Below are 27,874 nucleotides of genomic sequence, written 5' to 3'. Positions count from 1 at the left end.
ATGGGACGGTAGCCTATCTCTGCTCCATTCATTGTCTATGGGACGGTGGCCTATCTCTGCTCCATTCATTGTCTATGGGACGGTAGCCTATCTCTGCTCCATTCATTGTCTATGGGACGGTAGCAGACCTCGGCTCCATTCATTGTCTATGGGACGGGAGCAGACCTCTGCTCCATTCATTGTCTATGGGACGGTAGCAGACCTCTGCTCCATTCATTGTCTATGGGACGGTAGCAGACCTCTGCTCCATTCATTGTCTATGGGACGGTGGCCTATCTCTGCTCCGTTCATTGTCTATGGGACGGTGGCCTATCTCTGCTCCATTCATTGTCTATGGGACGGTGGCCTATCTCTGCTCCATTCATTGTCTATGGGACGGTAGCCTATCTCTGCTCCATTCATTGTCTATGGGACGGTAGCAGACCTCGGCTCCATTCATTGTCTATGGGACGGGAGCAGACCTCTGCTCCATTCATTGTCTATGGGACGGTAGCAGACCTCTGCTCCATTCATTGTCTATGGGACGGTGGCCTATCTCTGCTCCATTCATTGTCTATGGGACGGTGGCCTATCTCTGCTCCATTCATTGTCTATGGGACGGTGGCCTATCTCTGCTCCATTCATTCTCTATGGGACGGTGGCCTATCTCTGCTCCGTTCATTGTCTATGGGACGGTGGCCTATCTCTGCTCCGTTCATTGTCTATGGGACGGTGGCCTATCTCTGCTCCGTTCATTGTCTATGGGACGGTGGCCTATCTCTGCTCCGTTCATTGTCTATGGGACGGTGGCCTATCTCTGCTCCGTTCATTGTCTATGGGACGGTGGCCTATCTCTGCTCCATTCATTGTCTATGGGACGGTGGCCTATCTCTGCTCCATTCATTGTCTATGGGACGGTAGCCTATCTCTGCTCCATTCATTCTCTATGGGACGGTGGCCTATCTCTGCTCCATTCATTGTCTATGGGACGGTGGCCTATCTCTGCTCCATTCATTCTCTATGGGACGGTGGCCTATCTCTGCTCCATTCATTGTCTATGGGACGGTGTCGGATCTGCTCCATTCATTGTCTATGGGACGGTGTCGGATCTCTGCTATATTCATTGTCTATGGGACGGTGGCCTATCTCTGCTCTATTCATTGTCTCTGGGACGGTGTCGGATCTCTGCTCCGTTCATTGTCTATGGGACGGTGGCTGATCTCTGCTCCGTTCATTGTCTATGGGACGGTGGCCTATCTCTGCTCCGTTCATTGTCTATGGGACGGTGGCTGATCTCTGCTCCGTTCATTGTCTATGGGACGGTGGCCTATCTCTGCTCCGTTCATTGTCTATGGGACGGTGGCTGATCTCTGCTCCGTTCATTGTCTATGGGACGGTGGCCTATCTCTGCTCCATTCATTGTCTATGGGACGGTAGCCTATCTCTGCTCCATTCATTGTCTATGGGACGGTGGCCTATCTCTGCTCCATTCATTCTCTATGGGACGGTGGCCTATCTCTGCTCCATTCATTGTCTATGGGACGGTAGCCTATCTCTGCTCCATTCATTGTCTATGGGACGGTGGCCTATCTCTGCTCCATTCATTCTCTATGGGACGGTGGCCTATCTCTGCTCCATTCATTGTCTATGGGACGGTGTCGGATCTGCTCCATTCATTGTCTATGGGACGGTGTCGGATCTCTGCTCTATTCATTGTCTATGGGACGGTGTCCTATCTCTGCTCCGTTCATTGTCTATGGGACGGTGGCTGATCTCTGCTCCGTTCATTGTCTATGGGACGGTGGCCTATCTCTGCTCCGTTCATTGTCTGTGGGACGGTGGCCTATCTCTGCTCCGTTCATTGTCTATGGGACGGTAGCAGACCTCGGCTCCATTCATTGTCTATGGGACGGTGTCGGATTTCTGCTCCATTCATTGTCTATGGGACGGTGTCGGATCTCTGCTCTATTCATTGTCTATGGGACGGTGGCCTATCTCTGCTCCGTTCATTGTCTATGGGACGGGAGCAGACCTCTGCTCCATTCATTGTCTATGGGACGGTGTCGGATCTCTGCTCCATTCATTGTCTATGGGACGGTGTCGGATCTCTGCTCCGTTCATTGTCTATGGGACGGTGGCCTATCTCTGCTCCGTTCATTGTCTATGGGACGGTGGCTGATCTCTGCTCCGTTCATTGTCTATGGGACGGTAGCCTATCTCTGCTCCATTCATTCTCTATGGGACGGTGGCCTATCTCTGCTCCATTCATTCTCTATGGGACGGTGGCCTATCTCTGCTCCATTCATTGTCTATGGGACGGTGTCGGATCTGCTCCATTCATTGTCTATGGGACGGTGTCGGATCTCTGCTATATTCATTGTCTATGGGACGGTGGCCTATCTCTGCTCTATTCATTGTCTCTGGGACGGTGTCGGATCTCTGCTCCGTTCATTGTCTATGGGACGGTGGCTGATCTCTGCTCCGTTCATTGTCTATGGGACGGTGGCCTATCTCTGCTCTATTCATTGTCTATGGGACGGTGTCGGATCTCTGCTCTATTCATTGTCTATGGTACGTTGGCTGATCTCTGCTCCATTCATTCTCTATGGGACGGTGGCCTATCTCTGCTCCATTCATTGTCTATGGGACGGTGTCGGATCTGCTCCATTCATTGTCTATGGGACGGTGTCGGATCTCTGCTCTATTCATTGTCTATGGGACGGTGTCCTATCTCTGCTCCGTTCATTGTCTATGGGACGGTGGCTGATCTCTGCTCCGTTCATTGTCTATGGGACGGTGGCCTATCTCTGCTCCGTTCATTGTCTGTGGGACGGTGGCCTATCTCTGCTCCGTTCATTGTCTATGGGACGGTAGCAGACCTCGGCTCCATTCATTGTCTATGGGACGGTGTCGGATTTCTGCTCCATTCATTGTCTATGGGACGGTGTCGGATCTCTGCTCTATTCATTGTCTATGGGACGGTGGCCTATCTCTGCTCCGTTTATTGTCTATGGGACGGGAGCAGACCTCTGCTCCATTCATTGTCTATGGGACGGTGTCGGATCTCTGCTCCGTTCATTGTCTATGGGACGGTGGCCTATCTCTGCTCCGTTCATTGTCTATGGGACGGTGGCTGATCTCTGCTCCGTTCATTGTCTATGGGACGGTGGCCTATCTCTGCTCCATTCATTGTCTATGGGACGGTAGCCTATCTCTGCTCCATTCATTGTCTATGGGACGGTGGCCTATCTCTGCTCCATTCATTCTCTATGGGACGGTGGCCTATCTCTGCTCCATTCATTCTCTATGGGACGGTGGCCTATCTCTGCTCCATTCATTGTCTATGGGACGGTGGCCTATCTCTGCTCCATTCATTCTCTATGGGACGGTGGCCTATCTCTGCTCCATTCATTGTCTATGGGACGGTGGCCTATCTCTGCTCCATTCATTCTCTATGGGACGGTGGCCTATCTCTGCTCCATTCATTGTCTATGGGACGGTGTCGGATCTGCTCCATTCATTGTCTATGGGACGGTGTCGGATCTCTGCTCTATTCATTGTCTATGGGACGGTGTCCTATCTCTGCTCCGTTCATTGTCTATGGGACGGTGGCTGATCTCTGCTCCGTTCATTGTCTATGGGACGGTGGCCTATCTCTGTTCCGTTCATTGTCTATGGGACGGTAGCAGACCTCGGCTCCATTCATTGTCTATGGGACGGTGTCGGATTTCTGCTCCATTCATTGTCTATGGGACGGTGTCGGATCTCTGCTCTATTCATTGTCTATGGGACGGTGGCCTATCTCTGCTCCGTTCATTGTCTATGGGACGGTGGCTGATCTCTGCTCCGTTCATTGTCTATGGGACGGTGGCCTATCTCTGCTCCATTCATTGTCTATGGGACGGTAGCCTATCTCTGCTCCATTCATTGTCTATGGGACGGTGGCCTATCTCTGCTCCATTCATTCTCTATGGGACGGTGGCCTATCTCTGCTCCATTCATTCTCTATGGGACGGTGGCCTATCTCTGCTCCATTCATTGTCTATGGGACGGTGTCGGATCTGCTCCATTCATTGTCTATGGGACGGTGTCGGATCTCTGCTCTATTCATTGTCTATGGGACGGTGTCCTATCTCTGCTCCGTTCATTGTCTATGGGACGGTGGCTGATCTCTGCTCCGTTCATTGTCTATGGGACGGTAGCAGACCTCGGCTCCATTCATTGTCTATGGGACGGTGTCGGATTTCTGCTCCATTCATTGTCTATGGGACGGTGTCGGATCTCTGCTCTATTCATTGTCTATGGGACGGTGGCCTATCTCTGCTCCGTTCATTGTCTATGGGACGGGAGCAGACCTCTGCTCCATTCATTGTCTATGGGACGGTGTCGGATCTCTGCTCCATTCATTGTCTATGGGACGGTGTCGGATCTCTGCTCTATTCATTGTCTATGGGACGGTGGCCTATCTCTGCTCCATTCATTGTCTATGGGACGGTGGCCTATCTCTGCTCCATTCATTGTCTATGGGACGGTGGCCTATCTCTGCTCCGTTCATTCTCTATGGGACGGTGGCCTATCTCTGCTCCGTTCATTCTCTATGGGACGGTGGCCTATCTCTGCTCCATTCATTCTCTATGGGACGGTGGCCTATCTCTGCTCCATTCATTGTCTATGGGACGGTGGCCTATCTCTGCTCCATTCATTGTCTATGGGACGGTGTCGGATCTCTGCTCTATTCATTGTCTATGGTACGTTGGCTGATCTCTGCTCTATTCATTGTCTATGGGACGGTGGCCTATCTCTGCTCTATTCATTGTCTATGGGACGGTGTCGGATCTCTGCTCTATTCATTGTCTATGGGACGTTGGCTGATCTCTGCTCTATTCATTGTCTATGGGACGGTAGCGGATTTCTGCTCTATTCATTGTCTATGGGACGATGTCGGATCTCTGCTATATTCATTGTCTATGGGACGGTGTCGGATCTCTGCTCTATTCATTGTCTATGGGACGGTGGCCTATCTCTGCTCCGTTCATTATCTATGGGACGGGAGCAGACCTCTGCTCCATTCATTGTCTATGGGACGGTGTCGGATCTCTGCTCCATTCATTGTCTATGGGACGGTGTTGGATCTCTGCTCTATTCATTGTCTATGGGACGGTGTCGGATCTCTGCTCTATTCATTGTCTATGGGATGGTGTCGGATCTCTGCTCTATTCATTGTCTATGGGACGGTGTCGGATCTCTGCTCTATTCATTGTCTATGGGACGGTGTCGGATCTCTGCTCTATTCATTGTCTATGGGACGGTGTCGGATCGCTGCTCCATTCATTGTCTATGGGACGGTGTCGGATCGCTGCTCCATTCATTGTCTATGGGACGGTGTCGGATCTCTGCTCTATTCATTGTCTATGGGACGGTGTCGGATCTCTGCTCTATTCATTGTCTATGGGACGGTGTCGGATCTCTGCTCTATTCATTGTCTATGGGATGGTGTCGGATCTCTGCTATATTCATTGTCTATGGGACGGTGTCGGATCTCTGCTCTATTCATTGTCTATGGGACGGTGTCGGATCTCTGCTCTATTCATTGTCTATGGGACGGTGTCGGATCTCTGCTCTATTCATTGTCTATGGGACGGTGTCGGATCGCTGCTCCATTCATTGTCTATGGGACGGTGTCGGATCGCTGCTCCATTCATTGTCTATGGGACGGTGTCGGATCTCTGCTCTATTCATTGTCTATGGGACGGTGTCGGATCTCTGCTCTATTCATTGTCTATGGGACGGTGTCGGATCTCTGCTCTATTCATTGTCTATGGGACGGTGTCGGATCTCTGCTCTATTCATTGTCTATGGGACGGTGTCGGATCTCTGCTCCATTCAGTCGGGTGTCTGACCTGACGGGCAAAAAGGTTCCCATCAAAAATGAGACACACATGTATTAAAGAAGAGATCACATGACTGCGATGCCCCCCAAAATATGCAAATTATACCGCTTTTGAAGAAAGTTTGAAACTTAGGGCTAGGGTTATACTGTGCCGGGACTTGTAGTTCCCATATATATATATCTTTGTGCAAACGTCTCAGTTTACTCGCAGAGCTTCCCAGCTGCTGAGCGTCAGGCAGGCAGTGCATTGTGGGTAATTCATGCTAATAGATGCAGATGCCAGGCCGCCCCCTCCTGCACATTGCCAAGACTGGATTGTCTCATGCATTTGCATATGATTACCCAGCATGCACTTCTGCTTCCCTTGCAGTGAAAAAAGGTCCGTGTGTCTGGAGCCCAAATAGTGTCGCTCGCCTGCTCCGTCTTGTGCACCGGCACCATGTCCGGCAGAGACCTGGACGCGGCAAGAGACCAGATCCAGAGGGAAATCGAAGCCCTGGAGAGAAGTTTGGGTCCGGACGTTTCGTCCATCGATGTGATCGTGTCTGGCAGCAGCGACGAATCCGATGACGGTAAGCGGATCGTATACTTTTTTTTTGTCTCCCTAATATGTGTGTTTCTTTTTTTTTGTGTACTTTTTTGCTCATGTTTGTGTTTGCAGAGGAAAATAATTGTTTGATTCATTGCACATTTATTTTACATAGCGTATATTTTAATTTTATTTAATGACAAGAACATTTTTTATTCCACATATATATATATATATATATATATATATATATATATATATATATATATTATTTTTGCCACTTAAAATTAATTATGTACATTTATTTATTATATTATTTATTTACAAATAAAATGATACATTAAATTTATATAACGTTTAATGTTTATTATTGTATTATGTATTTATAAATTTAAATAAATGTATATGAAGTTTAGTATTTATTATATTGATTATTTATAAATAATTATATAATTTATATAAAGTTTAATATATTTATAAATAATACATTCTATAATATTACATTTATATAAAGTTTAATATTTATTGTTATGTATTTAAATAAAATTGTATAATGTATATAAAGTTTAATATTCTATTTTTAAATAAATTATATAATAAATTTATACAAAGTTTAATATTATATGTATTTTGAAATAAATTATATAATACATTTCTATAAAGTTTATTATATTTATAATACATTCTAAAATATTACATTTATATAAAGTTTAATATTTATTATTATTTTTAAATAATAAATGATATAATTTATACAAAGTCTAATATATATATTTAGAAATAAATTATATAATACATTTATATAAAGTTTAATATTTATTATATTATGCATTTAGAAATAAAGTATATAATATTAAATAAATTTGTATGAAGTTTAATATTTATTATTATATTATTTATTTATTAATAATACATTATAGTATAGAATATTAAATATATTTATTTTTGCGATTGGATCTAGTGTCGGTCAGAGTGGTTGCTCTCAGGTGCCGGCTGTATAACGCAGCTGTAGAGCCCACTAAGAGTGCACATATCCGGTGTGAATGGATGGAGAGATCAAGAAGCAGTTTAAAGGGGGTCTCCTCTTATCAGCGACCACCCCTATAAAGAATGTGGCGCAAAGGGCGTGATCCCACTGGTTTTGTCAGGGGAGGCAATAAATTTGTATTATTAAATGGCAAAGGACCCCTCCAGCCCACCAGGATTGCATCGGTTATCCACCCTATGTGCATGCTGGTATCTTCCCTGTCTCCTCACAGCAGATGTCAAGAAAAGGAATATAGAGGGTCCAGAAGGGACGTAAACCACCCTCAGACGTTCCTGGCAGCAGATTCACACTGGAAACATGCACGCTCGGATGAGTTGAGCATGCACGCTCGGATGAGTTGAGCATGCACGCTCGGATGAGTTGAGCATGCACGCTCGGATGAGTTGAGCATGCACGCTCGGATGAGTTGAGCATGCACGCTCGGATGAGTTGAGCATGCATGTATCAGGGATGGGGTTTATAAAGTGATCCTACTGAATTCATGTACTTTTCTTGTGTTTATATAGACTATTCGGACGCTTTGGACAACGACTTTGAAGCCGTAAGTGTTTGCGCTTCAGACCTGAAGAGATCAGCCAGTGATTGCACACATTACAATACGTGCTAGTTTTTTCTATATTTCTTAATGATAATATGTGCATTTTTTCCTCTAATTTTAGGATGAGCTGGTGGTGGAGGACGGCGGTCACAGAGTGGAGATGTGTCTGCAGATGAACCTCGTCTATCAGGCAGTTTTACAAGAGAAACTCCAGGAGGTGGAACTTCTCATCTCACAGAATAAAGTGCAGCAGGTACAGGGGAGGGGGGGATATTTCCCAGGTACAGGGGAGGGGGTGATATTTCCCAGGTACAGGGGAGGGGGTGATATTTCCCAGGTACAGGGGAGGGGGTGATATTTCCCAGGTACAGGGAAGGGGGTGATATTTCCCAGGTACAGGGCAGGGGGTGATATTTCCCAGGTACAGGGGAGGGGGTGATATTTCCCAGGTACAGGGGAGGGGGTGATATTTCCCAGGTACAGGGGAGGGGGTGATATTTCCCAGGTACAGGGGAGGGGGTGATATTTCCCAGGTACAGGGGAGGGGGGATATTTCCCAGGTACAGGGGAGGGGGTGATATTTCCCAGGTACAGGGGAGGGGGTGATATTTCCCAGGTACAGGGGAGGGGGTGATATTTCCCGGGTACAGGGCAGGGGGTGATATTTCCCAGCTACAGGGGAGGGGGTGATATTTCCCAGGTACAGGGGAGGGGGTGATATTTCCCAGGTACAGGGGAGGGGGTGATATTTCCCAGGTACAGGGGAGGGGGTGATATTTCCCAGGTACAGGGGAGGGGGTGATATTTCCCAGGTACAGGGGAGGGGGTGATATTTCCCAGGTACAGGGGAGGGGGTGATATTTCCCGGGTACAGGGCAGGGGGTGATATTTCCCGGGTACAGGGGAGGGGGTGATATTTCCCAGGTACAGGGGAGGGGGGGATATTTCCCAGGTACAGGGGAGGGGGTGATATTTCCCAGGTACAGGGGAGGGGGGGATATTTCCCAGGTACAGGGGAGGGGGTGATATTTCCCAGGTACAGGGGAGGGGGTGATATTTCCCAGGTACAGAGGAGGGGGAGATATTTCCCAGGTACAGGGGAGGGGGAGATATTTTCCAGGTACAGGGGAGGGGGTGATATTTCCCAGGTACAGGGGAGGGGGTGATATTTCCCTTGTACAGGGGAGGGGGTGATATTTCCCAGGTACAGGGGAGGGGGTGATATTTCCCAGGTACAGGAGAGGGGGTGATATTTCCCAGGTACAGGGGAGGGGGTGATATTTCCCAGGTACAGGGGAGGGGGTGATATTTCCCAGGTACAGGGGAGGGGGTGATATTTCCCAGGTACAGGGGAGGGGGTGATATTTCCCAGGTACAGGGGAGGGGGTGATATTTCCCAGGTACAGGGGAGGGGGTGATATTTCCCAGGTACAGGGGAGGGGGTGATATTTCCCAGGTACAGGGGAGGGGGTGATATTTCCCAGGTACAGGGGAGGGGGTGATATTTCCCAGGTACAGGGGAGGGGGTGATATTTCCCAGGTACAGGGGAGGGGGTGATATTTCCCAGGTACAGGGGAGGGGGGTGATATTTCCCAGGTACAGGGGAGGGGGTGATATTTCCCAGGTACAGGGGAGGGGGTGATATTTCCCAGGTACAGGGGAGGGGGTGATATTTCCCAGGTACAGGGGAGGGGGTGATATTTCCCGGGTACAGGGGAGGGGGTGATATTTCCCGGGTACAGGGGAGGGGGTGATATTTCCCGGGTACAGGGGAGGGGGTGATATTTCCCAGGTACAGGGGAGGGGGTGATATTTCCCGGGTACAGGGGAGGGGGTGATATTTCCCAGGTACAGGGGAGGGGGTGATATTTCCCAGGTACAGGGGAGGGGGGGATATTTCCCAGGTACAGGGGAGGGGGTGATATTTCCCAGGTACAGGGGAGGGGGTGATATTTCCCGGGTACAGGGGAGGGGGTGATATTTCCCAGGTACAGGGGAGGGGGTGATATTTCCCGGGTACAGGGGAGGGGGTGATATTTCCCAGGTACAGGGGAGGGGGGGATATTTCCCAGGTACAGGGGAGGGGGTGATATTTCCCGGGTACAGGGGAGGGGGTGATATTTCCTTTGTACAGGGGAGGGGGGGATATACCAGGTACAGGGGATGGGGTGATATTTCCCAGGTACAGGGGAGGGGGGTGTCACGAACCACCGGGGGGGTCACTCAGAAATCCCCCGCGCTGGCTACCAGTACGTCACAATCGGGGGGTAACAAGTGGGGGTCACCCCTCCTTTATACCTCCCGACCGACAGACAGAGCACGTGACGCGCTCTCTAGCGCCCCTCTTATAGTCAGGCCAATTATGGAATTGCCCGACAATAAGCAAGGAGGCCGCTATACTACTTATGCCGATTATTGAAGGGTCCCCGGTGAGAGTAGGGTATATATTCCCCCGACCTCTGCGGGCGGAATATATAAAATCTCCCCGAATCTCACTGACCTCCCCACAATAATCCTTGGCACAACTCGCTGCCACCAACCGCTTCACGGTAACTATTAGCCGAACACACAGACGTGGGATTCAAGATCGAGATAACAGAACAGCCCAAGATTAATTATATAATTTAATCAGCCTAAAGCACACTAGAAACTACAATATATACAATAGGGAATCTACAGAATATACATATGTCAGAGTACAGTTACAAGCAAAGCATGGGTTACAAACAGGCATACACAGTTCCAGCAGTTACCTTGTGCGTCTGGCCACAGGGGGGCGCTGTAGACCAGGTTTCTAGGATCCTTCCCACAGATGTTTCCTACACGTGACCCCCGGCGAAAGAACACTGGAAAATGGCCGAAGTAGGGTTATCAACCTGGGCAAATCCAGGTCCCCTCCTACCTTAGTGACCTCAGAGGGAGCACTGCCACTCCCCCTGCATGGAGTCAGAGTAATATCCCAGAAGGGGCTATTACCTGCAACTCCGGACTGGGAGGTCCGATCGGGACGGTTCTGGTGCCATCAGATCCGCCCGGGTCCCCTCTGCATTTAGAGTCCAAGCACGACTCATTTACCGGACTCCTACTAGCAGTTCTCTATATCTCGCCGCCCCAGGGTGCCATATACACTCCGAGGATATGCACAGATTCGGCTCGAAGTCCCGATTCTAACGATGTAGGGGGTGTATGGCTGAGACGCACGGTAATATCATAACTGGGTATGATATTACGGAGCCAGCAGTATGCTCTCCTGTGGTGACTAGCTCCCTTTTGGTTTTGCCAGGTCACTGTCCACTTTCTTTGATGAGCGGACACAGCTCCCAGGGGCTCTTCCTCTCTCTCTTTGTTTTAGAGGCCTGATAGAACACTAATCTCCATATCAGAGGAGATGGCTGTTGGAGGTGTAAGTGGAACACAGACCAGTTCCTTTGACACCTATCTGCTAAACAAACCGTTTATCCCTGTGGTAAATTTTCTGATTGAAGGAGTTGTGAGGAGGAAAGGGGGGGTGACACCAGGAGAGGGCTTCCTGACATAACTTGAATATCATGATTTATCGTCATATCTCCGGATTTACCTCACACCTCCCCCCTTTTGAGGGCGCTAGGGGGCAGCACACTCCGGTGTTCCCCCGTGCGCCCGTCCGCGACCTCTCCTTGTCGGGACAGCCCGTCTGCGTTACCGTGGTCACGGCCCCTTTTGTGTCGAATGGTGAAGTTGTATTGCTGGAGCGCAAGGCTCCATCGCAACAATCGCCCATTCGTCCCAGAGACGGTGTGCAACCAGCTGAGGGGATTGTGGTCCGTCTCCACGATGAAGTGGCGCCCGTATAGATAGGGTTGCAGACGCTGCAGGGCCCACACTATGGCCAGGCACTCCTTTTCCATCGTGGAATAGGCCACTTCCCTTGGTAACAGCTTCCTGCTCAGGTACAAGACTGGGTGCTCTTGGCTCGCAGAGTCCACCTGGCTGAGCACCGCACCGAGGCCGAAGTCACTGGCGTCGGTCTGTACTACAAACGGCCGCGTGAAGTCGGCTGCCTGTAGCACGGGCGGGCTGGACAGGGCGTCCTTTAGGGCCCGGAAGGCTGTCTCGCAGTCCATTGTCCAATCGACTGCAGAGGGCAGCTTCTTCTTGGTGAGGTCCGTCAAGGGCTTTGCCAGGCTACTATAGCATGGAACAAACCTCCTATAGTACCCAGCGGTCCCCAAGAAGGACATCACCTGCTTCTTGGTCCTGGGGGTGGGCCAGGATGCGATGGCTTCCACTTTCTCAGGCTCGGGCTTCAGTGTTCTCCCGCCTACCCGGTGACCGAGGTACTGGACCTCGCTCATGGCCAGCTGACACTTTCCCGGCTTGATGGTCAAACCTGCCTGGTGGATCCGCCTGAGCACCTGTGCTAGGTGCTCTAGGTGATCTTCCCAGGTGGGACTGAAGACGGCAATGTCATCCAGGTACGCGGCCGCGTACCCTTCAAGTCCCTTGAGCAGGGTGTTGACCATCCGCTGGAAAGTGGCAGGGGCATTCCTCATCCCGAATGGCATCACCGTGGACTCGTACAGTCCAAATGGGGTAATAAAGGCAGAGCGTTCCCTGGCCTTGCGAGTCAGGGGGATCTGCCAATATCCCCGGCTCAGATCCATGATGGTCAGGTACTGAGCCCCGGCCAACTGATCGAGCAGGTCATCGATGCGTGGCATTGGGTACGCATCGGCGACCGTGACAGCATTGAGCCCCCTGTAGTCCACGCAGAACCGAGTGGTTCGGTCCTTCTTAGGGACGAGGACTACAGGCAAGGCCCAAGCGCTGTTGGATGCCTGGATCACCCCCAGCTTCAGCATCTCGTCAATCTCCTGGCGCATGTGTTGCTGCACCTCCAGGGAGACCCGATATGCTGAACGCCGGATCGGGGGATGATCCCCAGTGTCCACGTGATGGACAGCCAAGTTAGTCCTTCCGGGCTGGTTGGTAAACAACCCCCGGAAGGGGTGTAGGGTGGCCCACAGCTGGGACCGTTGGTCCTCCAAGAGCTGGTGGCCAACCTCCACATCCTCAATGGATCCGCCTGCCCTAACCTGGGCTAGCATATCCAAGAGGGTTTCCGCTTCTCCCTCCTCGGGCAGGTTGCACACAGGGAGTGCACATGCCTCCCGCTCATGATGTGCCTTCATCATGTTCACATGGAAGGGCTTCCGCCTTCCACGGGCAGGGTCCAGGGTGACCAGGTACGTTACAGGGTTGAGCTGCTGGTACACGAGGTATGGGCCTTCCCAGGCTGCCTGAAGCTTGTCCTGTGGTACGGGGACCAGTACCCACACCTTTTGACCCACTTGGTAGGTCCTCTCACAAGCGTTCTGGTCGTACCAACGCTTCTGATCGGCCTGGGCTTGAGCCATATTGTCGTGTACCAGTTGCGTCAAGGCCTGCATTTTGTCCCGGAAGCGCATGACATACTCGATAACCGACACTCCAGGGGTGGCCAAATCCCCTTCCCAAGCCTCTTTCACCAGAGCCAGGGGGCCCCGCACACGTCGCCCGTACAGGAGCTCAAACGGTGAGAATCCCGTTGAGGCCTGTGGAACCTCCCGGTAAGCAAATAACAGGTGTGGGAGATACCGCTCCCAGTCACGCCCGTGGGAGTCGACCAACATCTTAAGCATCTGCTTTAAGGTGCCATTGAACCGCTCGCACAGGCCATTAGTCTGTGGATGGTACGGGCTGGCCACCAGATGTCGCACCTGGACTTGCTTACAGAGGGCCTCCATCAGCTGGGACATGAATTGGGTCCCCCGGTCAGTGAGCATTTCCTGGGGAAAACCCACTCGGGAGAAAATCTCCAGCAATGCGGTGGCCACCTTGTCAGCCCGAATGGACGACAAGGCCACTGCTTCTGGGTACCGGGTGGCATAGTCCACTACCGTGAGTATGAAGCGTTTCCCGGAGCTGCTGGGGATGGCCAGCGGGCCGACCAGATCCACAGCCACCCTCCTGAAAGGCTCATCGATGATTGGCAGAGATACCAGTGGGGCTTTGGGGTGTGGCCCCGCCTTCCCCACTCTCTGACAGGTTTCACACGAACGGCAGTAGGCAGCCACATCGGCCCCCATTTTTGGCCAGTAGAAATGCTGGTTTAACCTGGCCTTGGTCTTAGCGATCCCTAGGTGTCCGGCCATCGGAATCTCATGTGCGATCCGCAACAACTCCGTCCGGAACGGATAGGGTACCACCAACTGTCGGTCCCTGGGCCACGCCTCCGGTGAACCCTGCTGGACCGTGACCCGGTACAGCCGTCCTTGGTCCCAGACCACTCGCTCCGGGTCCGAGTCCGAGGGAGGCTGTGCCGCCTGCTCCTTTAGAGCTTTCAGGCTGTCGTCAGCTTCTAACGCTGCCTGAAACCCCTGACTAGATGTGGCCAGAATCGACGAGACTGTCACATCTTCGGTCAGTACCCCGGGACCTGTGTCCTGGCCTCCACCTGACTCGGCTGCCACTTGGTCAGAAGGGGAAGAGCTATCGGACCTCCGGGAGGCCCCTTGGCTTCCAGCACTCCCACGGCGGGTGACAGCGGCCACAGCCGCTGCGACCGTGGGTCGTGCCTGCTCCTCCTCCGTTCCTGACCAAGTCGCCGGTTCAGGCAGACCTACCTGGCTTCCTGACACCCCGGTTGTGGGGGAACCCTGCACCGAGATCTTACCTGGGAGCACTTCCGCTCCGGGACCGGCCCTAATCTCACCTGCCTGTTCCCCTCCTGCAGCAACAGAACCCCGCTGTGAAATCTCTGGGGACCCCACATTTGCTGTGGTAGCCCCCACCCCACACACTGGTCCTCCCCCTGCAGCACCCTGCTCTCTGCTTATCCCTGCAGAGGGCAACAGATCCCAGCTCACTGGCTGATCACTTGTAGAGGCATGGTCACACCTTCCTCCAAGCCCCTCCCCTGTCACAGCTGCAGCTGAGTGTGTGTCTATGGTGTCTGTGTAAGCAGAAAACTCAGAGTTCACTCCCTCCTCCCTTACATCATTCATAGATAACACATTAACATTGTCAGGAGGCATGTCAGTACTGGCTGAAGGTTCAGCCCTTGGGGGGGGCCCAAACTGGGAGGTTATCTGCCCCAAATCTGTCCCAAGTAGCACGTTTGCAGGGATCCGATTAGTTACCCCCACCTCCCTCACCCCTCGCCCTGCGCCCCAGTCCACATAAATGCCAGCAACAGGCAGCGCCGGGTCAGTGCCTCCAATCCCGGAGACAGCGAGGGTTTTTCCAGGTATCAAGTCTTGGGGGGACACCATCTCAGGCCGCACCAGAGTCACCTCCGAGGCGCTGTCTCGCAGTCCTATGGTCACAGACCGGCCGACGGTGACAGGTTGGAAGCTGTCCAGGGACCTACCACCACCCCCACCCACACAATACACCTTGGGCGGCCCTTGGGACGGGGACGGAGCCGGGGCCTTGGGACGCTGAGGGCACATGGCCTTGAAGTGTCCAGGTAGGTTGCACTGGTGGCACCGTCTTGGTTCTGCCACGGGCCTGGAGAGGGGAGTTGAGGGGGTCACCCCCTGCAGTCTAGGGGCAGGTGGGGCAGTCGCAGAATTCATCTTACCCCCTCTCCAGGTGCTGCTGGTGGCCGCTCTCCTGGCCTCAGGAGCCCGATTGTTGGTGTAGTCATCGGCCAGGGCAGCTGTAGCCGTGGACCCCTTTGGCTTCTGGTCTCGGATGAACTGGCGGAGATCCTCAGGGCAGTTCCACAAGAGTTGCTCTGTGATGACCAAGTCTAGGATCTCTGGTCCGGTGGTAAGCTGCAGGCCTTGGGTCCAGTGGTCGGCAGCTCGGGCAAGTGCCCGCCGGTGGTCAGCCCAGGAGTCCTTTGGTCCCTTCTGCAGGGTCCGGAACTTCTTGCGGTAGGACTCCGGAGTGAGGTTGTACTGTTGGATCATGGCTCGCTTGATGGTGTCGTAGCCCTGATCTGCCTCAGTAGGCAAGTCCCCAAGGATTGCCAGGGCCTTACCCCTTAAACGGGGGGTCAGGTATTTGGCCCACTGGTCCTTGTCCAGATGGTGCTGCAGGCAAGTCCGTTCAAAAGCAGTCAAGAAAGAGTCCAAGTCTCCATCCTTCTCCAGCACTGGGAAGTCCTCAACACGGACCTTTGGAAGTTTGGTGTTTTGAAGGTCACATGTGGCTGATGAGGGCCGGAGCTGAGCTAGCTGCAGCTGGTGGTCACGCTCTGCCTGGCGCTCTCGCTCTCGCTCTTCACGCGCTGCCTGCCGCTCCGCAGCCTCACGCGCTGCTTGCCGCTCCGCAGCCTCAGCGTCACGCGCTGCCTGTCGCTCACGCTCGGCCATGAGTATCTCGTAGGTATCCCGGTCTCCAGCCATAAGCCTGGCCAAGGCAGCTTGAAGGAGGGCCTCTGCACCTCTCAGGCCGGAGGGATTGGCAAGTGATGATCTGCGGCACGCTGCAGAGCCAGGTGATTCACTGTCCATTTCAGAGCGGAGGGCTGGCATCTGGCTCGTTGAGGACCCTTGGGCGAGCTCCTCCTCATTTTGTCCAGCAGTGCCAGGTTGTGCAATGTCCTCTGCAGAGCTGTTCTCTGGCGTCGGGCTCTTGGAGGGCTCGTGGACAACCTCCTCATCGTCTCTGGCCTTAGCATCGGCCATTCCTTTGGCTTTGCTCCTGGTGCTCTCAGCCATTGTTGCAGACTTTTGGTCACTGACACAGAACTGACACCTGATGCCTCCACACACCTTACAGTATCTGCACTCTGACACTCTAGTGTTGAGCTAGTCTGAAGACCCCAGCAGCCACAGCTGCTGCAGGCAGTCTTTAGTGTCTGGGAGTATGGGTCTCACACTCACACACACTATTATCTCGATCCCACCGCTATGCCACCAATATGTCACGAACCACCGGGGGGGTCACTCAGAAATCCCCCGCGCTGGCTACCAGTACGTCACAATCGGGGGGTAACAAGTGGGGGTCACCCCTCCTTTATACCTCCCGACCGACAGACAGAGCACGTGACGCGCTCTCTAGCGCCCCTCTTATAGTCAGGCCAGTTATGGAATTGCCCGACAATAAGCAAGGAGGCCGCTATACTACTTATGCCGATTATTGAAGGGTCCCCGGTGAGAGTAGGGTATATATTCCCCCGACCTCCGCGGGCGGAATATATAAAATCTCCCCGAATCTCACTGGCCTCCCCACAATAATCCTTGGCACAAACTCGCTGCCACCAACCGCTTCACGGTAACTATTAGCCGAACACACAGACGTGGGATTCAAGATCGAGATAACAGAGCAGCCCAAGATTAATTATATAATTTAATCAGCCTAAAGCACACTAGAAACTACAATATATACAATAGGGAATCTACAGAATATACATATGTCAGAGTACAGTTACAATCAAAGCATGGGTTACAAACAGGCATACACAGTTCCAGCAGTTACCTTGTGCGTCTGGCCACAGGGGGGCGCTGTAGACCAGGTTTCCAGGATCTTTCCCACAGATGTTTCCTACACGTGACCCCCGGCGAAAGAACCCTGGAAAATGGCCGAAGTAGGGTTATCAACCTGGGCAAATCCAGGTCCCCTCCTACCTTAGTGACCTCAGAGGGAGCACTGCCACTCCCCCTGCATGGAGTCAGAGTAATATCCCAGAAGGGGCTATTACCTGCAACTCCGGACTGGGAGGTCCGATCGGGACGGTTCTGGTGCCATCAGATCCGCCCGGGTCCCCTCTGCATTTTGAGTCCAAGCACGACTCATTTACCGGACTCCTACTAGCAGTTCTCTATATCTCGCCGCCCCAGGGTGCCATATACACTCCGAGGATATGCACAGATTCGGCTCGAAGTCCCGATTCTAACGATGTAGGGGGTGTATGGCTGAGACGCACGGTAATATCATAACTGGGTATGATATTACGGAGCCAGCAGTATGCTCTCCTGTGGTGACTAGCTCCCTTTTGGTTTTGCCAGGTCACTGTCCACTTTCTTTGATGAGCGGACACAGCTCCCAGGGGCTCTTCCTCTCTCTCTTTGTTTTAGAGGCCTGATAGAACACTAATCTCCATATCAGAGGAGATGGCTGTTGGAGGTGTAAGTGGAACACAGACCAGTTCCTTTGACACCTATCTGCTAAACAAACCGTTTATCCCTGTGGTAAATTTTCTGATTGAAGGAGTTGTGAGGAGGAAAGGGGGGGTGACACCAGGAGAGGGCTTCCTGACATAACTTGAATATCATGATTTATCGTCATATCTCCGGATTTACCTCACAGGGGGATATACCAGGTACAGGGGAGGGGGTGATATTTCCCAGGTACAGGGGAGGGGGTGATATTTCCCAGGTACAGGGGAGGGGGGGATATTTCCCAGGTACAGGGGAGGGGGTGATATTTCCCGGGTACAGGGGAGGGGGTGATATTTCCATCCCACCACCCGGGGGATCTGCAGGTTGGGGATGATCCGTTTCCCATTCTGATCTTTCCAGGATGAATTGCTCTGGGAACTTGCAGGACGGAAAACTCAGCGGGTTGGATGCACAAAACCTTATCCTGCCAACCTGTCCATCGGCCACTTCTACAAGCCGTATTTTAAGGATAAAGTCAGCGGAGTGGTAAGGGATTTTACCAATTTTGCCCTTGAAATAAACATATTGGGATACGTCAGATTTTTTTCATTGCCCTTTTTGGGGGAAGTAAATCGACCAAAGACCAAAAAACATTAAAAAAAATGTTTTATGGCATTCACATATCATATATATTTATATATATATATATATATATATGATAATTATAATATTATCTATATAATACATCATGCACCCCAAATTTAGAGGAGGAGAATAGTAAAAAAATATTTTTAATGTTAATCTGAGTGTCGGTCTGATAATCCTAGCACTCACCGTGGAGAGTGGTGGTGGTGGTGGAGCGGCTCAGGAAGGTCACAGGAGGCAGGGGCATGCTGCAGGCTCAGAGGAGGGGGTGTTGCGGCTCACTGTGGGCTGCGTTGAATCCCCTGAATATGGCTTACCGGGGCAGTTGTGGTGCAGCGGGGTCACAGGACGCACTCGGGGGTGTGGTGGCTGGAGCCATTGATCTGTGGGCGGGGTGTCACAGGACGCACTCGGGGGTGTCGTGGCTGGAGCCATTGATCTGTGGGCGGGCTGCGGGGTGTCACAGGACGCACTCGGGGGTGTCGTGGCTGGAGCCATTGATCTGTGGGCGGGCTGCGGGGTGTCACAGGACGCACTCGGGGGTGTCGTGGCTGGAGCCATTGATCTGTGGGCGGGCTGCGGGGTGTCACAGGACGCACTCGGGGGTGTCTTGGCTGAAGCCATTGATCTGTGGGCGGGCTGCGGGGTGTCACAGGACGCACTCGGGGGTGTCGTGGCTGGAGCCATTGATCTGTGGGCGGGCTGCGGGGTGTCACAGGACGCACTCGGGGGTGTGGTGGCTGGAGCCATTGATCTGTGGGCGGGCTGCGGGGTGTCACAGGACGCACTCGGGGGTGTCGTGGCTGGAGCCATTGATCTGTGGGCGGGCTGCAGGGTGTCACAGGATGCACTCGGGGGTGTGGTGGCTGGAGCCATTGATCTGTGGGCGGGCTGCGGGGTGTCACAGGACGCACTCGGGGGTGTCGTGGCTGGAGCCATTGATCTGTGGGCGGGCTGCGGGGTGTCACAGGACGCACTCGGGGGTGTCGTGGCTGGAGCCATTGATCTGTGGGCGGGCTGCGGGGGTGTCACAGGACGCACTCGGAGGTGTCGTGGCTGGAGCCATTGATCTGTGGGCGGGCTGCGGGGTGTCACAGGACGGGGTGTCTCGGCAGCAGGTGCATTGAGCTGACTGCCGGCTCCATTGAATCGCCCGCGGTTGATGAGATGGACTACAAGAAAATGGCTGTGGAGGCGGCGCGCGCAGATAGGACTCCACTGCCATTTTCTTGAAGTTCATCGCATGAACCACGGGCGATTGAATGGAGCCGGCAGTCAGCTCAGTGCCCCCGCCACCGACACCGCCCGTCCTGTGACACTCCAGGAGCCCGTCTGCAGATCAGTGACGCCCGCTGCGACACCCCCAAGTGCGTCCTGTGACCCTGTCTCCTATAACCCTGCTTCACCGCCGCCGCCCCAGGAAGACGCACCCCCCTATTACCCCCAGTTTTGGGTGGGAAAAAGTGTGTCTTACAATCCGCAAAATATGGTATATTATATAATATATTACATAGATACTGTATATACTCAAGTATAAGCCGCGTTTTTTAGCCCATTTTTTTATGCTGAGAACACCCAGCCTATACTCCAGTGAGGGGCCACAAAAATATATTCTCCCTTATCCTCCGTTCCTGTAGTGTCCTCTTACCTGATTCATGCGGCCCGCAAGCACATAGACCCCTCAGTGATCACAGCCGCCGCTGCTGTCATCAGCGCTTTACTTCAGTTGAATGATTTGCAGCGCCGCAAAGCATTCAACAGAACTAAACCACTGATGACAACAGCGTGTACCGGCCGCGATCACCAAGGGGTCCGTGTGCGTGAGGTCCGCAAGAAGCAGGTAAGAGGACAGGTGAGAATATTTTTTCGTGTGTGTATGTGAACAACGGCATAATAGGGGACAATAAGGGAGCTGGAATGAGGACATTACTAAAGAATGGGGCACATTGCTACAGGGGACCATATGGGCACATTACTACAGGAGACAATATGGGCACATTACTACAGGAGACAATATGGGCACATTACTACAGGAGACAATATGGGCACATTACTACAGGAGACAATATGGGCACATTACTACAGGAGACAATATGGGCACATTACTACAGGAGACAATATGGGCACATTACTACAGGGGACAATATGGACACATTACTACAGGAGACAATATGGACACATTACTACAGGGGACAATATGGGCACATTACTACAGGGGACAATATGGGCACATTACTACAGGGGACAATATGGGCCCATTACTACAGGAGACAATATGGGCCCATTACTACAGGGGACAATATGGGCACAATACTACAGGAGACAATATGGACACAATACTACCGGAGACAATATGGGCACATTACTACAGGGGGCAATATGGGCCCATTACTACAGGAGACAATATGGGCACATTACTACAGGAGACAATATGGGCACAATACTACTGGAGACAATATGGGCACATTACTACAGGGGACAATATGGGCACATTACTACAGGAGACAATATGGGCACATTACTACAGGAGACAATATGGGCACAATACTACAGGGGACAATATGGGCACAATACTACAGGAGACAATATGGGCACAATACTACAGGGGACAATATGGGCACAATACTACAGGAGACAATATGGGCACATTACTACAGGGGACAATATGGGCACATTACTACAGAGGACAATATGGCCACATTACTACAGGGGACAATATGGGCACATTACTACAGGGGACAATATGGGCACATTACTACAGGAGGCAATATGGGCACATTACTACAGGAGGCAATATGGGCACATTACTACAGGAGGCAATATGGGCACATTACTACAGGAGACAATATGGGCACATTACTACAGGGGACAATGTGGGCACATTACTACAGGGGACAATGTGGGCACATTACTACAGGGGACAGTATGGGCACATTACTACAGGGGACAATGTGGGCACATTACTACAGGGGACAGTATGGGCACATTACTACAGGGGACAATATGGGCACATTACTACAGGGGACAATATGGGCACAATACTACAGGAGACAATATGGGCACATTACTACAGGGGACAATGTGGGCACATTACTACAGGAGACAATGTGGGCACATTACTACAGGGGACAATATGGGCACATTACTACAGGGGACAATATGGGCACATTACTACAGGAGGCAATATGGGCACAATACTACAGGGGACAATGTGGGCACATTACTACAGGGGACAATATGGGCACAATACTACAGGGGACAATATGGGCACATTACTACAGGGGACAATGTGGACACATTACTACAGGGGACAATATGGGCACATTACTACAGGAGACAATGTGGGCACATTACTACAGGGGACAATATGCACACATTACTACAGGGGACAATGTGGGCACATTACTACAGGGGACAATATGGGCACATTACTACAGGAGGCAATGTGGGCACATTACTACAGGAGACAATATGGGCACATTACTACAGGAGGCAATGTGGGCACATTACTACAGGGGACAATGTGGGAACATTACTACAGGGGACAATATGGGCACATTACTACAGGAGACAATATGGGCACATTACTACAGGGGACAATATGGGCACATTACTACAGGGGACAATATGGGCACATTACTACAGGAGACAATATGGGCACAATACTACAGGGGACAATATGCACACATTACTACAGGGGACAATATGCACACATTACTACAGGGGACAATGTGGACACATTACTACAGGGGACAATGTGGGAACATTACTACAGGGGACAATATGGGCACATTACTACAGGGGACAATGTGGGCACATTACTACAGGGGACAATGTGGGCACATTACTACAGGGGACAATGTGGGCACATTACTACAGGGGACAATATGGGCACATTACTACAGGGGACAATGTGGGCACATTACTACAGGGGACAATATGGGCACATTACTACAGGGGACAATGTGGGAACATTACTACAGGGGACAATATGGGCACATTACTACAGGGGACAATGTGGGCACATTACTACAGGGGACAATATGGGCACATTACTACAGGGGACAATATGGGCACATTACTACAGGGGACAATATGGGCACATTACTACAGGAGGCAATATGGGCACATTACTACAGGAGGCAATATGGGCACATTACTACAGGGGACAATATGGGCACATTACTACAGGGGACAATGTGGGCACATTACTACAGGGGACAATATGGGCACATTACTACAGGAGACAATGTGGGCACATTACTACAGGGGACAATGTGGGCACATTACTACAGGGGACAATATGGGCACATTACTACAGGGGACAATATGGGCACATTACTACAGGGGACAATGTGGGCACATTACTACAGGGGACAATGTGGGCACATTACTACAGGGGACAATGTGGGCACATTACTACAGGGGACAATGTGGGCACATTACTACAGGGGACAATGTGGGCACATTACTACAGGGGACAATGTGGGCACATTACTACCAGTAGCTGCTGCATTTCCCACCCTAGGCTTATACTTGAGTCAAAAGTGAGATGTGTGTATGTATATAATATAAACCTTATTTTTTAGCTCTCGCTCATCCCCTCACACACTAGGCAGAGCAGGACATTGTGCCCTGCTCCCCCTCCTCAGGTTTTGCACCAGAGGGTGGTTTCGTCCCCCGGAGTGCTTCTTTAAACTGATCTCGAGTTCCCATCACTGTGAAAATAAAGTCTGAAGTCATAGCCTGTAGTAAAAATGAGAATTATTATTATTGTTATTTTTTGGCAGGGGCCTCCAGCTAATCCGGAGATGATGGAGAGATCTTCTCATATTGTGAAGACCTTTAAAGAATTAAGCAGTAAAAAATGTGAGTTGTCCGTATCCAGTCTATAGGAATGTCCGGTCCTGGAGGAGGCCGAGTGCAGCTTCTCCGCACAATGCGCCCCGTGCTGTTCATGCGCAGCCATTCATTGCAGCGGCCCCCATGTAATGCTCTGTCTCTTCTTGGCCTTTTCGGTAACATCAGGGGTAGTATCTGTTCTTAGCAGGTTTGGCTCAGCCTGCAGATTTTGGGGCAGATATACTAATTCACACTGGGGTGTACACCGTGTGCAGAATTATTAGGCAAGTTGTATTTTAGCAGATTTTTTTTATTATTGATCAGCAATTATGTTCTCAATCACCCAAAAGACTCCTAAATACAAAGCGTAATATTTTTGGCAGTTGGAGGGGTTAATATTTTTGGCAGTTGGAGGGGTTAATATTTTGGCAGTTGTTGTGAGGTTTTTAGATTTGGCTTCTTAGGAGGATCTGTTTGTGCAGGTGACTATTACTGTGCAGAATTATTAGGCAACTTTATAAAAACCAAATCTATTCCCATCTCACGTGTTTATTGTCACCAGGAAACCAATATAACTGCACAAAATATAGAAATAAACATTCCTGACTGCAAAAACAACCCCAAACATGAGTGCCCAATATCGCCCCCTTTCTTTCTGATGACCCTCAGCAGCCTCCATCCATAGATTCTGTCATTGCTTCATCTGTTACCATCAACATTGCGTGCAGCAGCCACCGCAGCCTCCAGCCACCGCAGCCTCCAGCCACCGCAGCCTCCAGCCACCGCAACCTCCAGCCACCGCAGCCTCCAGCCACCGCAGCCTCCAGCCACCGCAGCCCCCAGACTCCACAGCCTCCAGCCACCGCAGCCCCCAGACACCGCAGCCCCCAGACACCGCAGCCCCCAGACACCGCAGCCTCCAGGCACCGCAGCCTCCAGGCACCGCAGCCTCCAGGCACCGCAGCCTCCAGGCACCGCAGCCTCCAGGCACCGCAGCCTCCAGACACCGCAGCCTCCAGACACCGCAGCCTCCAGCCACTGCTCCCAGAGGTGGACTGTTTCCCCTCCCTGTAGATCTCACATTTTATGAGGACCACAGGTTCTCTATGGGGTTCAGATCAGGTGAACAAGGGGGCCATGTCATTATTTTTCATCTTTTAGCCCTTTACTGGCCAGCCGCGCTGTGGAGTAGTTGGATGCATGTGATGGAGCATTGTCCTGCAGGAAAATCATGTTTTTCTTGAACGATAGCGACTTCTTCCTGTATCACTGCTTGAAGAAGTTGTCTTCCAGAAGCTGGCAGTAGGTCTGGGAGTTGAGCTTCACTCCATCCTCAACCCGAAGAGGTCCCACAAGTTGATGTTTGCTGATCCCAGCCCATACCAGTGCCCACCTCCACCTTGCTGGCGTCTGAGTGGGAGTGGAGCTCTCTGCCCTTTACTGATACAGCCTCTGGCCCATCCATCTGCCCAACAAGAGTCACCCACATTTCATCATCCATAAAACCTGTGAAGAATCAGTCTTCAGATATTTCTTGGCCCAGTCTTGAGGTTTTATCTTCTGTTTCTTGGTCAGAGGTGGTGGTTTTCGGCCTTCCTTACCTTGGCCTGTCCCTGAGTATGGCACACCTTGTGCTTTTTGATACTCCAGTAACGTTGCAGCTCTGAAATATGGACAAACTGGTGGCAAATGGCATCTTGGCAGCTTCACGCTTGATTTTCCTCAATTCATGGGCAGTTATTTTGCGCCTTTTTTGCCCAGTACGCTTCTTGTGACCCTGTTGGCTATTTGCCATGAAACGCTTGATTGATCGGTGATCACACTTCAAAAGTTTGGCAATTTCCAGACTGCTGCGTCCCTCTGCAAGACATCGCACAATATGGACTTTTCAGAGCCCGTCACATCTCTCTTCTGACCCATTTTGCCAAAGGAAAGGAAGTTGTCTAATAATTGCGCCCCCCTTATATAGGGTGTTGATGTCATTACACCGCACCCCTCCTCATTACAGAGATGCCATCACCGGAGTTACTTCGTTGGTAGTTGGCTCTCAGCCTATACAGCTTGGAGTAGGACGACATGTATACAAAGTATCACGTGACCACAATACGCATCTGCCTAATAATTCTGCACACAGTGTATTGTCATTCTGTCAGGTGACCTCTGGCCACCAGTTATGGAGACATTGGACTAGTAGTTTGTGACCCAAAGGTGCCGAAGTTCCCTGGGGGGCCTGAGGACTATTCAGGATGCAATCTCCTGAATCGCCCCGCTGGTTTTTGTAGTCTTGAGGTTCTGCCTCCACCCATGACCCCCTGGACTACCCTCCTCGGGAGGAAAATCAGACTAGACCCGGTCTGCGTTCCACAAATGGGAGCAAGTTGGGCTGTCCGCAAGCTTCGGTGATCCTCATCGCTCGCCTTCTGTACTGTTGGGCAGTCTGATTCTTTTTGGTCCGCAAAATAGGGCTGTCTCTTTCGGATCCGAGTGGATCCCTTCTGAATATGAGGGCCGCTGAATTAGCAGCCGGACACCATCGTTTTTCTCCGCAGCCAGGGCCATTCCGTAACTGCACGTGGCTCTCACCGTGGTGCCGGCTCCTGTCGTTCCCAGAAGGGAGCGGACTCCTTGTGCCGGATGGGTCAGGGATGACCTGTCCCTAGCCTTCTAATCCAGAGGGGCCGGGAGAGGTTTATTAAGGCCCACTCTCCGGAGCCACATCCTTGTGCACTTTGCTTTGTATATCCTCCGGACAAGGCAAACTGCTTGGGGGTCTTCTTAAATCCACCGCCCCCGTAATCTGTGTCCGTGTATGCTTCATAGCTCCTGATACGCAAACCTCACGTCATGCTTGCTTTATGCAGTGCGGCGCCTTGTATCCTATATAATACAGTAATGGCGGTGCGATCTCTGTATTAATGCAGGACCCTAATCTATTTTTTTTGCCCATCATACAGGGAGGACTACAGACCACGAAGAGTTAAGAAAGGCAATTTTGAGTGACAGTTTACAAAAGATGCTTCAGCCCAAACTATTCAAGTAAGTTCCTGCAAAGCCCCCCATTGTGTGTGCGAAAGGCAGAGCCCTGTCACCTACCATGTACAGGGGGGGCATAAACTACTTACAGCATTAGATATATGATTGATGGGGGGGTCCAAATACTGGGACCCTCACTGATCCCAAGAAAGCCACCTGTGTGTATGGAAGGGTAAGAGCATGGACCACCACTGTCCATACAAGATCTACAGGACTGGTGGTCACACATGCTTACTACATGTATACTCCATTCATGGGATTAGTGGGGGTCCCACTGGTCAGACCACCAGGGATCATACACTCCATTCATGTGATGGATGGGGTCCCAGTGGTCAGACCCCCAGCAATCATACACTCCATTCATGTGATGGATGGGGGTCCCAGTGGTCAGACCACCAGGGATCATACACTCCATTCATGTGATTAATGGGGGGCCGCAGTGGTCAGACCACCAGGGATCATAGCCTCCATTCATGTGATTAGTGGGGTCCCAGTAGTCAGACCACCAGGGATCATAACCTCCAGTCATATGATCGATGGGGGTCCCAGTGGTCAGACCACCAGGGATTATACACTCCATTCATGTGATCAGTGGGGATCCCAGTGGTCAGACCACCAGGGATTATACACTCCATTCATGTGATCAGTGGGGATCCCAGTGGTCAGACCACCAGGGATTATACACTCCATTCATGTGATTAGTGAGGGTCCCAGTGGTCAGACCACCAGCAATCATACACTCCATTCATGTGATTAATGGGGGACCGCAGTGGTCAGACCACCAGGGCTCATACCCTCCAGTCATGTGATTGGTGGGGGCCGCAGTGGTCAGACCACCAGGGCTCATACCCTCCAGTCATGTGATAACGGTGCCTCTCCTTTAGGCTGGAGTACCTGCAGCAGAAGCGTGACAATGCCAAGAGCGACTCTGACAGATCAGTGATCACGAGGCAGGTCCAGGAGGTGGAGCGGGAGGTCACTGACATCAAGTGAGTCACTCCTCTGTGCTCTTATTGTGTGAACACTCCCGCGCAGGAGCTCAGCTCTACATGTTGGGGTTTTTGTTGTCTTTTTTGTTGTGTGTGTGTTTTTTTTTGTTTTTTTTTACAAAAATCTACAACTAATACAGAAAAAAGAAGGATTTCTGTATACTCACCAAAAAATCTCTTTCTCGGACTCCTCATTGGGGGACTCTTCACAGTTCTGTGTCCCCCAATAAAGCAAAAGAGAAAAACAAAACACAGGTATAAATGAAAATACAATCTATGACGCTCAGAATGCAGAAATGCAGATTGG

General features: G+C 51.4%; 1 protein-coding gene across 2 annotated transcripts in view; it reads left to right on the top strand.

Moving 5' to 3' along the window:
• The window catches only part of SNAPC4 (small nuclear RNA activating complex polypeptide 4), a 133,212-nt gene that overhangs the window by 1,039 nt on the left and 104,299 nt on the right, over positions 1–27,874 (top strand). The window contains exons 2-8 of one of the 2 annotated variants that reach the window (XM_075324738.1): positions 6,240–6,441; positions 7,953–7,987; positions 8,106–8,237; positions 18,479–18,604; positions 23,494–23,572; positions 26,500–26,581; positions 27,463–27,567. In XM_075324738.1, the coding sequence (XP_075180853.1) occupies positions 6,309–6,441; positions 7,953–7,987; positions 8,106–8,237; positions 18,479–18,604; positions 23,494–23,572; positions 26,500–26,581; positions 27,463–27,567 (692 nt within the window). In that variant the 5' untranslated portion in view covers positions 6,240–6,308. Of the gene's footprint in view, positions 1–6,239; positions 6,442–7,952; positions 7,988–8,105; positions 8,238–18,478; positions 18,605–23,493; positions 23,573–26,499; positions 26,582–27,462; positions 27,568–27,874 lie in introns of those variants that run through there. The other variant, XM_075324740.1, reaches the window with a different exon arrangement.

Source organism: Anomaloglossus baeobatrachus, chromosome 9 (genome assembly GCF_048569485.1).
Source record: "Anomaloglossus baeobatrachus isolate aAnoBae1 chromosome 9, aAnoBae1.hap1, whole genome shotgun sequence".
NCBI classification, from domain to species: domain Eukaryota; kingdom Metazoa; phylum Chordata; class Amphibia; order Anura; family Aromobatidae; genus Anomaloglossus; species Anomaloglossus baeobatrachus.
Note: the sequence above shows the minus strand (reverse complement) of the source record. Positions and strands in the feature narration are given on the sequence as shown.